General features: G+C 50.9%; 6 protein-coding genes across 6 annotated transcripts; 3 read left to right on the plus strand and 3 right to left on the minus strand.

The window, feature by feature from the left end:
• Window positions 1-383: 383 nt before the first annotated feature.
• Window positions 384-2,425, minus strand: AFUA_5G00430 (putative MFS transporter; the record flags this gene model as incomplete). The annotated part of the gene is made up of 8 exons (XM_743204.2): window positions 384-596; window positions 684-788; window positions 861-1,574; window positions 1,629-1,700; window positions 1,749-2,040; window positions 2,093-2,163; window positions 2,217-2,299; window positions 2,353-2,425. The coding sequence occupies 8 exons, from the start codon at window positions 2,423-2,425 to the stop codon at window positions 384-386; spliced, it is 1,623 nt and encodes a 540-aa protein (XP_748297.2).
• Window positions 2,426-2,775: 350 nt separating this feature from the next.
• AFUA_5G00435 (Zn(II)2Cys6 transcription factor) lies at window positions 2,776-4,656 on the plus strand (the record flags this gene model as incomplete). The annotated part of the gene is made up of 5 exons (XM_077804699.1): window positions 2,776-2,791; window positions 2,850-3,305; window positions 3,374-3,451; window positions 3,510-3,781; window positions 3,840-4,656. 5 exons carry the CDS (start codon window positions 2,776-2,778, stop codon window positions 4,650-4,652), a joined length of 1,635 nt encoding a protein of 544 aa, XP_077660838.1. The 3' UTR covers window positions 4,653-4,656.
• Window positions 4,657-4,702: 46 nt separating this feature from the next.
• Window positions 4,703-5,577, minus strand: AFUA_5G00440 (GNAT family N-acetyltransferase; the record flags this gene model as incomplete). Its single annotated transcript, XM_743202.1, has 3 exons — window positions 4,703-5,026; window positions 5,084-5,466; window positions 5,535-5,577. 3 exons carry the CDS (start codon window positions 5,575-5,577, stop codon window positions 4,703-4,705), a joined length of 750 nt encoding a protein of 249 aa, XP_748295.1.
• A 408-nt stretch (window positions 5,578-5,985) lies between these two features.
• AFUA_5G00450 (uncharacterized protein) lies at window positions 5,986-7,939 on the plus strand (the record flags this gene model as incomplete). The annotated part of the gene is made up of 5 exons (XM_077804700.1): window positions 5,986-6,095; window positions 6,206-6,228; window positions 6,383-7,377; window positions 7,409-7,706; window positions 7,791-7,939. The coding sequence occupies 5 exons, from the start codon at window positions 5,986-5,988 to the stop codon at window positions 7,937-7,939; spliced, it is 1,575 nt and encodes a 524-aa protein (XP_077660839.1).
• On the minus strand, window positions 7,784-9,408 carry AFUA_5G00460 (NAD(P)/FAD-dependent oxidoreductase; the record flags this gene model as incomplete). Its single annotated transcript, XM_743200.1, has 2 exons — window positions 7,784-8,716; window positions 8,767-9,408. 2 exons carry the CDS (start codon window positions 9,406-9,408, stop codon window positions 7,784-7,786), a joined length of 1,575 nt encoding a protein of 524 aa, XP_748293.1.
• Window positions 9,409-10,756: 1,348 nt separating this feature from the next.
• Window positions 10,757-12,668, plus strand: gmdB (general amidase GmdB; the record flags this gene model as incomplete). The annotated part of the gene is made up of 5 exons (XM_743199.1): window positions 10,757-11,062; window positions 11,135-11,414; window positions 11,476-12,353; window positions 12,411-12,498; window positions 12,556-12,668. The coding sequence occupies 5 exons, from the start codon at window positions 10,757-10,759 to the stop codon at window positions 12,666-12,668; spliced, it is 1,665 nt and encodes a 554-aa protein (XP_748292.1).
• Window positions 12,669-12,791: the final 123 nt, after the last annotated feature.

A 12,791-nucleotide genomic window follows, 5' to 3' on the forward strand; every position in this document is an offset into this window, starting at 1 on the left:
TTGGGTTGGGTCAGCCAATCTAGTACAAAGCACCATAGGAAGCGGCCCAACGGGCCCGCGGGCGGAGCTCGCTCGTAGGCTTTACTGTGAGCTCTTCGTTTAACTGTGCTATCAAGTGGAGCTCAGGTAACCAGGTAGCTCAGCATTCAGGCTGAAGAATAACAGCTCAGACTAAAGCTCGAGCTGAAGTAGACTTTGGGTTTGATGTCTCTTGCCTTGCCTAGGTCTCGGCTATCCCGACCTGAACAGAACCGAACTCGGGACCAGAGAAGAAGTTAATATGTAGGTCAGAGAGAGGTGTTACTATATATGGATGCAGCTGGAGATTTCCTTTATAGCCTTCGAACTACACTCCTAAGTCTGTCCTACACAAGGAACCGTGACTAATCTCGTAAACCAGCCATAACCCGGTACCGAGCCGCAGTCAACATACGCATCTTCCTTCCATACAGAACCATCGGAATAATAGTCAACGTAACTGCCAAGCTGACAAACCCGCAGGTGAGGAACATATTCTGCGCGCCTGAGCGCTCTAGCCACGGACTAATCGCAAACGGGATCCCAATGCTGATGGCGTTCCGGAGGAAAGGCCACATCTGTGAATGCGTCGCCAGTTATCTAGTATCATATGCTGGTTAGAAGATGTTTCTATTGTATAGACTTCTGAGAATGTGAAAACCTACATCGCGATAACTATCAATCACCAGCGCTAACGCCGCATCGCCGATACTGCCTAGTCCAAAGCCGAAAAGCCCACCGGCGATACTTGGCCAGATCCAGTGGAGGCCCTGATACCTGGTTAGCAAGTTCAACTTCAATCTGCTTCCGAGTGGAAATATGATAAGTATGTTATGGCTTACTCTGGCAATTGTAGTCCCGAACATAATCAAACCCCCAGCCAACGTCAAAGCCGGGAGATGCAGAATATACAACCTCATTTCAGGTTCATAGTAGCCCTTGTTCCGCCTCGCAAAGAACAAGATGGATCTACCGCCCAGAAGGCCACCGTAGATCGATCCGAGAAGGTTTCCGACGAACGGGCCAATGCTCATGAACCCAACCTGCTGCGGCGTGAAGTTGTATGGCGGGAGAGGGAAAACAAGACCCACTACGCTGGACAGGATTGTTAGCCATACTACGCCGAGCGCATATTGCAGGGCGCAGAATAGAACGGCGGGGAAGGTGGATAGGACAACGAAGGGACGGTGGAAGTACGGCCAGATTGGCTCAGCGGTGTATGACACCAGGGCTAGTCTCTGTCGCCAGGTCTTCAATGGGATATTGTAGTCTAGCTGGCAGTGCTGCGCAGGAGCGGTATCTGATTCCTGCCGGCTTGTAGTGCACTCGATATCTGGTTGTCGGTCGGTTTTGATGTCCTTGACTGAGATATTTGGAGCGTCGCCAACTTGCACACTGCTGCTCACACCCATAACTACTTGGGTATACTTGGTCTCCTCATAGAAGAATATAAAAAGACCGAGTAGGACAGCATCAGCGATGCCTAGTGCACGATAGGATGCCCGCCATCCTTCACGCGTGGCTTGCGTCCCAGCAGCCATGGGCGTTAGGAAGCTCTAGGGTACACCGCATTTAGTATATGAACAAAAAAATCAAGAATTGCGACCTACCCCAATCATAACCATGGCCATATATAATGCATTCATCCCTCCACGATGATGCACAAAGAAGAGATCGGCAATCTATAGGCATGAGTCCGGCACACAAAGCTTCCAAGCATACTGACATACCGTGATCTGAACGATTGACTCGTTGGTTGCGCCGGCCAGCCCATATAAAAGATTCGAAATATACAACTCCGGCAGAGATTTCATCCACGCAGACCAGAACGATGCCGCCATCATGATGGCCGTCGAAACGAGGTATACCGGCCTGCGTCCCAGCTTCTTCTCAAGGGGGATGAAGAAGATGCAGCCCACGGAGAGACCGACGAAATTGACAGACATGGCATTATTGAGTTGGGCATAGGTGACGTTCATATCTGACACCATCAACTGCCAGAAGATGACCTGGATGGACAGGCTGATGTTGTGAATATATTTGTGTCTTCCGTGTCCGAGCAGTTGGGACTTACGTTGTGAAGATCACCACTGTTACTGCCAGCACAAGAGTAAAGTTCACTACCTTGGGGGCTGTACTCCAGTTCTGTCTCTGGCATTAGTATTCATTCAATGAGTTGGGTTAGGGAAATAGTTGACCAGTGGCTCATTGGGGTCCCTCGACGGCACAGGGTGCAGGATAACCTGGGATCTGACATAATTCTCGCTCTCTGCAGTTTCATCTGTAGATAAGGTTAAGAACATATCGCCATAAGCTGAGATAAAATTTACATACTTTGGATCAGGAGAAAAGTGCCTGGTGGCTGATAGTGGTCGGTGGACGGTATGTCGTATTGACTCTGCGCCATTGAGACCAGCTTATTTAGTCCAAGCAGGGGAGGATACAGAAACGGGTATTGCTTGACAGAAAGAGCTGCTTTCTCCTGACTTTGATGCTTGTTGAAAAGAAGAGGTGATGATGGATATAAGACTGCTACTGCTACTGCTACTGCCACTGCCACCCATTGCCGTGGTGGTACTTAACGACCTGCGAACGACCGACACGATAGTAAACTTCACGCTCATGATAACACAATCAGCGCCTCGAAAACTCCAGACATTTGAAGATTAAATGCGGGGAAACGCCACATTGGCCCAAGATAAGAACCAAGTCGTTAAAGTTTAGACTAAACAATATCAGTTCAACGCTACTTCCAAAATGACAGGTCGACCCCGTAAGATTCACTGATTTCATTATCTCGCTGGCATTATAAACCTCTGTCTTTAAACAAGCTTCTCCCTCCCCCATTTTCCCGTCTCTGTGCATCCCAACCCCAACTAGGAATGTCGACCCCCAGTCGTACCCGTCGTTCGCGCGGCGGATGGTAGCAAACCCCCCTCCCATCCACTTGCTTTCTTTTGTATTTCAAGCTGCAGCTGATAGCTTTGACCGTCATAGTTGGACATGCAAGGCGAAGCATCGCAAGTGTGACCGTTGCCGTCCAACGTGCCAAGCCTGCACCGATCAGGGAATACCATGCGACGGCTACGAAGTGCGTCTGCGCTGGGGATCCGGCATTGCATCGCGAGGTCTTTATGCCGGCGCCGAGGCACCAGTAGACACGTCGATTCCGCCGAGGGTTCCTGGGCGTCGGAGAGACCGAATTCGAGCTCGGCGGGCACAGCAGGAAGGCGAAATACGGACGCAGGTGACCGAAGTCACTTCGTCTCAAGACTATGCTCAAGAAGGTATGCGTCTGCTGGACAATTTCCTTTTTCGGTATGCACATTCAAGTCGTTGACGCTTTGTATGGTAGATTCCAGACCTAGCCCGGCATCATTCTCCTTCTCGAGCCCCGGTCATAGCAAGGATGATGAACAGCTCTTCCAAGACTGTAAATATATACAATACTATAGCAGAGCAGAACAGAGGCTAACGAGATAGCGGTGTAGTTCTATCATCTGGTATTAATATTCTGCACTCAACTACAGTCCACGACGAACAGATATTGTTGAAACTACGTCTTCCCGCCCTATGCCAAAAGTCCGAAGCGCTGTATCGAATTTGCATTGCTTTGCAAGCATCACTAAGCGGAAAACCAGCCGCCTGCTCCCTCGAGTATCTTGAAGTCGGTCTAAATAAATTCCGCGCAGAGCTTTCCGAGAGCGAGGGCAATCTGGAGGATGGGACTTTGACAGCGGGACTGCTCTTGTGTACGCTTGGAGTGAGTACCAACTCTATTACTCCCTCGCCTGGTCCATCAACTAATTATCTTCTTTCAGGTTATGCACGGCATTCCATGGACAATGCACCTGCGAGGGATGTACACCATTCTTCGCATGCACGATGTTGAAGGTCCACAAAAACACCAAGAACGAGGTGCATTCCGCGCCCATCTGTTCGAGGTGATGGGTATCATGGACCTCCCCACATTTTCAATCGGTCGTCGGCACCCACATCTTGGCTTCTGGAGACGATATTGTTGTAAGGGAAAGTCTCCCGCAGAGATCGAGACCGGGGTTGAGGTTGTAACTGGCCTACCAAGGTCTCTGTTGACTATCTTCGCATTCATTGGCAAGGGTACAACAGAGATATGTTTCTGGGATTGGCCAGGCGCACAGGGAACTTTCATTCAGTGTCAATTGTGGGAGGCGTATCGACTGGCTGGAGTGTGGGTTGTTCGACATGGGGGACCAGGCTTCCCACGCCCTTCAGGTACAGAAGCAACGCTTGACCCGGCCATGCGAAGAGGAGTCACTCTCACCTCCACATCTGTTATAGTTTCACGGCTCTTAAGTTCAGTGGATGCCGTATGTCGCGCCACTTTAGACCCAGAACGCTGGGACACGCTCATCATCAATGCCATTGCGTATCCGGTCTGTGTCGCCGGGCTACAGAGTGGTATTTTGCAAAGGGATCCAGCAATGAAGGAATTAGTACGAAAGAACCTGCTTCTAACCGCCGAGGGCCCAATCTGGAACAGGCAATATCGCCTTCTCCTGAACTTGCTCGAGGAGTACTGGACGTACCCAGTGGGAGCAGTTGATATTGACCAACTTGCACAGGCGAGGGGCGTTGAGTTGGGATTATTTTAGAATTCACTTGTCTTTATTTACATGTCCTTAACGCATAATGAACAGGCGGTTCAATCCGTCTGCTTTTGCTGGCCTTGCCGCAGCATGAACCACAGCTTTACTCCTGCACCATCCTGAACCAACTCGACTTCTTCTACAACCTTGAATCCCAGTCGTTCGTAAACCACGACATTATCCTCCTTTGTACATTCGAGGATGATAGGCTCATCGTTGGTATGGTCTAGAACAGAACGTAGCGCCTTCTTCCCCAGCCCACGACCTTGTAGATAGGGGTGTACAGCGATAACCTCTAGATACCACAGATCAGAAATGCGATAAGTGTCTTTGACGTTCGTAACCACCCGTTCATGGGCATCCATCAGTTGCTTTAACCTCTAAGATAGATCCCCATTGGGATTTGATCCTCGTGGAAACTAGGTTGGCACGCGTACCTTGTCATTCGCACCTTTCTCGTGGACAGGACTAACAATATCAAGAAACCACACCTTCAACCAAAGCAGTATCCTGCCCAGGGTCCAGCGGCAACGTCTTCGAGGAGGAAACAACAGGGCCACTACGCCTGCATCCCGTTCGACAATCGACCGTTCACATAGCTTGCCGTCTTTATGGAACCGTCGATCTACCTCAGCCACGGTAGCAGAGATGAACACAATACCATCCGCAACAGCTTTCAGAACTCGACGGTACTGCCATTCGGACGTATTTGGATCGCTGGTTGACCACGATCCGGCGAGTGGGCCCTGCCATCTTATTAGCGGATCGTCGGCGAAGGACGCAGTAATTGTATCTGCGACTGCGCGGACTGATTCCGGATCTGTCTTGTTGGGTATACTGGGTTAGTGTGCTGGTCGTATCATAGCAAAGACGTAGTTGTAGACATACCGTTGTGGACTTGGAAAAGAGGCAGTTCCTGGTCTGTTGCCATTGTGATGAATTGGTGATATACTCCGTCTAGATGGTTGGCATTATATTCGACTGTTCAGTTTAAAAAGGCGGCTGGGATATGTATATTCAAAGCGGCGTGGACGTTTGTGGTTGACAGGCACTATCGTCACGGCAGGGTCCTGGCTGGACCTGCCTTCTTGGTATGTCTACTTGACAACAATCGAGAAGTATCTGTTTGCCAACTTCAAATCGCGGTAAATGCAGCAAATGATAGTGGTTCTACTCACTCTGACAAGCTCGTTTGGACTTCCTGTGAACATTGGATCCTCGGCTGTCCCAATTGGGCAGGTCGACCCCTGCACTAGTACTGACCTTTTGACACACATCATTACTACACAGCAGTGGCTTGGCTGATGCGGTTATCTTGGCATAGGGTTGTGTGGGGTGTATGACAAGCTCATGGACTGCCCAGAGATGGACAAGATTTCGGACAATCAGACTTCACTATGTCCTTTCAGACCCCCGTCTCGAAATGTACGACCATAATTCCAGCGCTTGGTGAGCTTCAAGGGCTGCAATACGCAAATGGGGTACAGCAGTTCTGCGGCATTCCCTACGCTGAGTTGACCAAGCGGTGGACAAGATCAACGCTGAAGACCGTTTGGGAGGGCTCTCGGCGCGATGGAACCAAGTTAGGATACGCCTCCGTCATCCCCCGATAAGTGTCTCATAGGAGTTAACTGCATCTTTAGAAACAGTTGTCCTCATTCAGAATCTGGAGAAGACACCAATGACCTTCGTTCCAGTCCCGCCAGCGGCTCACTTGTCCTATCCTCCAGAGGTAGGTGAGTTGACCAGTCTTGTCATGAACATTGTGATACCATCAAAGCCAAAGAATCCCAACCAAAGATATCCCGTAATGGTCTACGTACATGGCGGCTCCCTGCTATACAGAGGGGCCAACCTTCCGATTTTCGACGCTGTGAATCTCGTCTCCCAGAGCATCAAAATGGGAACGCCAATCATATGTGTGAACTTCAACTACCGCGTCGGCCTCGGCGGATTCCTAGCTAGCAAAGAAATACAGCGAGAGCTAAGAGAAGACGGATTCCAGGGCTGCGGCAATTTCGGCTTCACAGACCAACAGGTTGCATTCGAATGGGTGCAGCGGTATATCGATGCCCTAGGTGGTAATCCAAACAACGTCACTGCGGTCGGAGAGTCTGCTGGTGGAATCTCAATCAGTAACCAGCTTGCTGCTGCGAGCCCGCCTCGTTTCCGACGCGCCGCTTGTATGTCTGGCCTGTCTGTCTCGATTCCACAGTGGACGATGGAGCAGCATGAGGCGTTGTTTGAGGCTGTTTGTCGGTATTTCCGAATTGATTCTACCCGGTCGGATGTGCTGGACCATCTCGGACAGATCCCGCAACAAATGCTGGCAGATGCAACTCCCATCATCCAGGGGGTGCTGTCTGGAACGGGAAATCCATGTCTGGACGGGTGGTTCTATAAGAGCGACACTGACCCGCGTGAAATCCAGACGGCACCATCGTGGCTTGACGCGCTAATGCTGGGCGATACCTACCATGAAGGAATTATCTTCCATTCGAACATTCTAGAGGACACTTTCCAGTCGATCCGTCAGACTCTCGCAGAGTACGTGGGAGCAGAAGACGAAACAGATCAAATACTCGCAGAGTACGGCATTAGCCCAGACGTCCCACTCGGCCTACTCATCAAGAGAGTCGAACATATGCGCAGAGATGCGGTATTCAAAATCCCCAACTACGCCACTGCTCTGGGCAACTCGCATCTTGCGGACAAGCGCGCATTGTTTTGTGTACCATTTTGACCAGCGCTCGCGACTCAAGAACGCGCTGGAAGGGACCGCGTACCATGCGCATGAGCTCCTGTATCTGTTCCAGAACCTTACCAACGAGATGGATGAGAGAGAGAAAGCGATGACGCAGGACTTTGCTGCTGCATGGATTACGTTCTGTAATGGGCAAGCACCGTGGACTGGAGGTAAAGGGGAGTGGAAAATTTGGGGCCCGGAGAGTATCCAGGCTGTACGGACGGAGGAGCAAGATGAAGAAACTCGCTCATATACAAGAATGCAGCGGATTCTCTCCATGGGGCGTGGCGGGACTTGGAGAAGATGGCTTTCTGGTGTTGACGCACTGGTGAATAAGAGAATGAACATGGGGAAAGCGGCTTAAGTTATACAGAGCCATTAAGTTGTCTAGTTACAAGTGAGGAGATACATCTGGAACAGAGAACGCATGAGCCACCTTCGTAGCCCTCTCCTCCGTAATAAGCATTTGCTCAGGGAACCAGGAGAGGTCTACAGCCTCTCCTCCCGTCAACAGGTTATTATCATCACCGAGCAACATCATCCCTAGCGCCTTCCCACACAACCATGCCAACACCATTCCTTCTCCTGAAAACGCAGCGGAGACCCACTCGGCGCTTCGCCCTTCCTGCGCATCTTGACTCCTCCGCGCGAGTGAACCTGGCAGCCGTCCCACCCAAGGAAACCCATCAGCGCTGAAGCCCATAATCCCTGTCCACATCTGCTCGACAGCACGCACCGGCACAGCTCCCCAATTCTCATGACCAAATACTGCACTCAACGCCCCGGAAAGGTGGATGTCCGCATAGAGACTAAGCTCTGAATCCGTAGAAACACCGAGGTCTGAAATCCCACTTCCTTCGCTCTGAGAGAATCCGCCTCCAAACATCATCATTTCGCCAGCATCCGAGGGCGACGGCGGCAGCTGAGTGAGATAATCAAAGCCGCGGTCATAGTTGAACAGCCATGAATGCTCAACTCCTTGAGTTCGGAATTTTACCCCAGGGTGCTGAGCTGACATCTGGCCGCGGACGGGACAGATAAGGCCTTTCATCCCAGGAACTAGGTGAGCAACATGGGCGTTGGTGCAGTGCACGACATGGCGGGCGCGAATGATGCCTCGAGGTGTTGTCAATGTGTACCGGAGTCCGTCTGGGGCCTTCCTTCTGTGATCTTCGATATTTGTGACTGGTGTATTCGTTTCGATCCTCAACTCGTCGGGGTATTTGACCTTTAAATGACCCAAGACTCCGGTGATAAACTTATAGGGCCAGATTGCCCCTGCCGGGCCGGCGACGATTCCTTGAGCATAAGGAAGCGAAAACTCCTATATCGCTGATTAGGAACTATATATGAATAATGACATTTGCTTCCTACCTTTGGAATATCCTCCTTCGCATACAGCCTCCACTCCTTCGTCTCTGGCAATCCCTCTTTCAAACGCTGAAAGCGGCCACGAGCCTCACTCCACCTCTTTTGATTAGAGTAAACACTCAAGAACTGGACTTTCCGCGCCTGAGCTGTCTTCGTCAATCCATACTGTTCCGCTACAGCAAGAAGTTCTCGCAAATGTGCGAGCCGAAATCTCAATATCTTCCTCGCAGCGTCAGTCCCAGGCGCTTCTTCCAGATCTGCAAATTCCTCCGCCGTCTCAAGGATATGGCCCCCATTACGGCCTGTTGCACCGCTACAGATGTCCCGGGCCTCTAGCATAACGATCGCGGGACGGTGGGCAGGCTCTTGTCCTAGATCATTGTTGCGAGGTTTTCGCGACTCCAAGAGCGTTCTTGCGATGGATGTTCCTGTTACGCCGGAGCCGATAATGACGACGTCTGCTTCAACGGGTAATTTGGGTGACTGTATTTCTGTGAGATCGGGATGCGGCGAGCGCAGCCAGAAGGAAGATGTAGGGTTTGGTGTTGGGAGCCCGGGGTCGGAGAGCACTCTGTCCAGGGCTTCCTGGCGGGCTTGTAGTGGAATTCCGGGGTTGGAGAGCAGGGATTGGACGAGGAATGCCATTGTTATTGTATATTCACTTGTATATAATTAGGAATGGTTCTTTCAAGACATTGGGGCCATTAGGTGGAGGGAAAGGCGGGTATAAGTGTCCCAGTCGAATATAATCACTAATAATTTATGGGATGGGAGGATGACTCGAAGAAGCCTCCGATAACAAAGAATCTCATTCTAATATGGAAGGTCTATGCGGACCAAAGTGTCACAAAGTAAGCACTGCCATCTAAGTTCGTGCTTGCTGAAGCCCACAGGGATTACTTAGATGGAGTGGTTGGGGTCAAGCTGCCTCATCGGGCAACGGCTCTCGATGGAATCAAGTGACAGAAACGGCCGGGATATGTCATGATGTAGATGCCGATTCTTACCATGCATCAAGAGGCAATACTAACTTCATCACTTACTGGCAACATCATCCAACACCGTCCAGTAATCATGGTCTCCACAGACAATAGCTTCCCTGAGAAATGCCTACGACCCAAATAGCCCCCCGGCGCGAGGACGAGGCCGGAGATTCCTTTACCGCCTCAACTGCACCATCGCCTCGGAAGAAATCAATATCGGTGCCCCCAATAGAACGGAGAGTCTTTCGGAACATCGCAAACATAATAGGCGCTATATTCAAGGAGCCAAACCTTGAAGAAACCGTTCTTCCTGTGGGTGGTGCAAACTGGACGACTGTTATCGAGGGCATGCAGGCAGCCTTTCCAATTCCATTCCCTGGCCTAATTGATACAGAAACATCACAGTCCATGACCCTCAACGCACGATGCACCACCAAGACTGCCGACTGCCACTATCTCTCTGTACAAGCGCAGTCTCTCCCGCCCTGGACTGGGAACACAATATGCCGAACAGATAGCCGAGCACCCAGCCATGAGACCACTGCCGACAGTTACACAGGATGACGTCGAGTTCTTCTCACATCTGGGGATCGAGACTGCGGGGAAGTGTAACTGGTTGAATGGGCTGGTTTGTGTTGGGTGGATGGGTTGCGAGGATGATCGTATCATTATCGATGCGTATAGTTTGACGATTTTTGTTCGTGTGAGGTTAGGGGATGCTATGATGAGACGGGAGAGTTCATAGATGCAACCCGAGGATGTTGAATATCTGTTTCGGTCTTACGTATTTACCGTGCTATGAACCGTGTCCTCATCACTGTTCCCGTTTAGGAAGGTCGACGCATTCTGCTCTCTGAAACTGGTGAATAGAGTCCCCCATTGGTTTAATAGTGCTATCAATGCTGAACCCCGCCTTGACTCGCATGTGTAAAGGCCTGTACTTACTATGACCGCCGCAACTATTTAAGGCAGTCGAGCCATGCCATTATCATGATATCTACCGAAGGAAAATGGCCATATCCCCATCCCCCAAGACTGACTGGCAGGCCCTTGTCGCAGCGAAACGCAAACGCCTAGATGCCCAAATTCCATCGGAATGGCGTCTCAGCGACGACTTCCGGGCGTCAGTCCCCGCTAATGGCCATCTAATCGAGGCTGACATTGCTCGCCGAAGCGGCATTCTCTCTGATGAAGAGCTGGACATCTCGGAGAAATTCTCCGCTGTGGAATTACTAAAGAACCTTGCCGAAAGAAAGTTTAGTGCAGTAGATGTCACAACCGCCTTCTGCAAAAGGGCGGCGATTGCACAGCAGCTGGTAAGTGGCTTCTACATCCCTAGAGAGGTGCCTTCCATTATACAGTGAGATACCGGCGACTGATCACGCTAGACTTCATGTTTAACGGAACATTTCTTTGCCAAAGCCATCGAGCGTGCGCAGTTCTTGAATGAATACCTGCAAAGGGAGAAGAAGGTAATAGGTCCTCTTCACGGCCTTCCCATTAGCATCAAAGACAATTTCTGTCTCGAGGGGATCCGGAGCACTGTCGGATATGTCTCGCTTCTTCAGAACGAAACCGTGTCGCATAATTCAGCCCTGGTCGAGATCCTACTTGACCTTGGGGCAGTTCTTTATGTGAAAACGAATATCCCGCAGACGATGATGGTTAGTTGTCGTACTCATCCATACCCTGGCTTAACCGGGTTCAATGACTGACACAACAAAGACAGGTGATTCCGAAAACAACATCTTCAGCCGGACCTTAAACCCGCATAACACTAACTTAACAGCCGGAGGATCAAGCGGCGGAGAGGGAGCACTGGTCGCCTTCCGCGGTTCGATTCTGGGCGTAGGAACCGACATCGCAGGGTCGATCCGGATTCCTTCTCTCTGCTGCGGTGTATATGGCTTCAAGCCTACAACCGACCGCATTCCCTGGGGCGGCCAGGTAGCCGGTCTAGCCATGGAAGGGATTCCAGGACTCAAACCATCCGCAGGGCCTCTGGGACATAGCCTCGCAGATATCGAGCTCTTCATGTCGACGGTGCTTAAGGCTGAACCTTGGAAGTACGATGTCACTGCGAGTGCATCACCGTGGCAGGAGCTGCCACTGACACCTGCGTACAGCTCTCAAGACAAGCTAACCATAGGCATCCTCCCTGAGAGCAAGGACTTCCCACTGCATCCTCCTGTGCGGAGAGCTCTAGAGTCCGCCATCAAATCTTTATGCCAGCGCGGTCACCACATAGTCCGACTCCCAGATGACCCCTCGCGAGACCTCGCCTACGCAGGCCGCTTAGCATTCCAATACTTCATCTACGGCCTGCACATCGACCACATCACGTCTAGCGGGGAGCCGCTCGTGACATCAGTGGCTAAAATGTCGTCGCCGATGTTCACGGGCCCGTTTCCTGTTGATATGGAGCTCCCGCCGTTTGAAAAGATCAATGCGCTCCATACCGCGAGACAGGAGTATGCGGATGCATGGCGCAGGTGCTGGGTTGGGAACGGACTGGATGTTGTCCTTGCGCCTGGGGCGCAGAATACGGCGGTTCCACACGATACATTTGGGTGGCCTCCTTACACGGTTATTTGGAACTTACTGGATGTAAGAAGCCTGTGGACAGATGCCTGGATGCTATGAGCTGACTACGATATTGTATAGTATCCTGCGTGTATCATTCCTTACGGCGAAGCTTGCAAGGAACTTGATCCTGTCCCCATGGTTATTGATGATGGCGTCCAGCCTAGCTGTGAGTGTGCACCATGAATCTCTACTTCATAGAAGGTAGACTTGCTGATTAGGACAGATGATCCCGATTCTATTGACGGAGCTCCCACTGCCATCCAGGTCGTAGCTCCACGCTTCCAGGATGAGAAGTGCCTTCGTGCCGCGCGGATTATAGATGCGACTATTCAATAAATACATTTGTGTATTAGCTGGCTCTCATAGATTTACTTACCTACAGAGACATGAAGGTAGGTATTGATATTACTGTGAATTCTTTTCCTAATGGTTTCAGAAGAAAGCCATACGTGGATTGAG

This window comes from Aspergillus fumigatus, chromosome 5 (assembly GCF_000002655.1).
Source record: "Aspergillus fumigatus Af293 chromosome 5, whole genome shotgun sequence".
NCBI classification, from domain to species: Eukaryota; Fungi; Ascomycota; class Eurotiomycetes; order Eurotiales; family Aspergillaceae; genus Aspergillus; species Aspergillus fumigatus.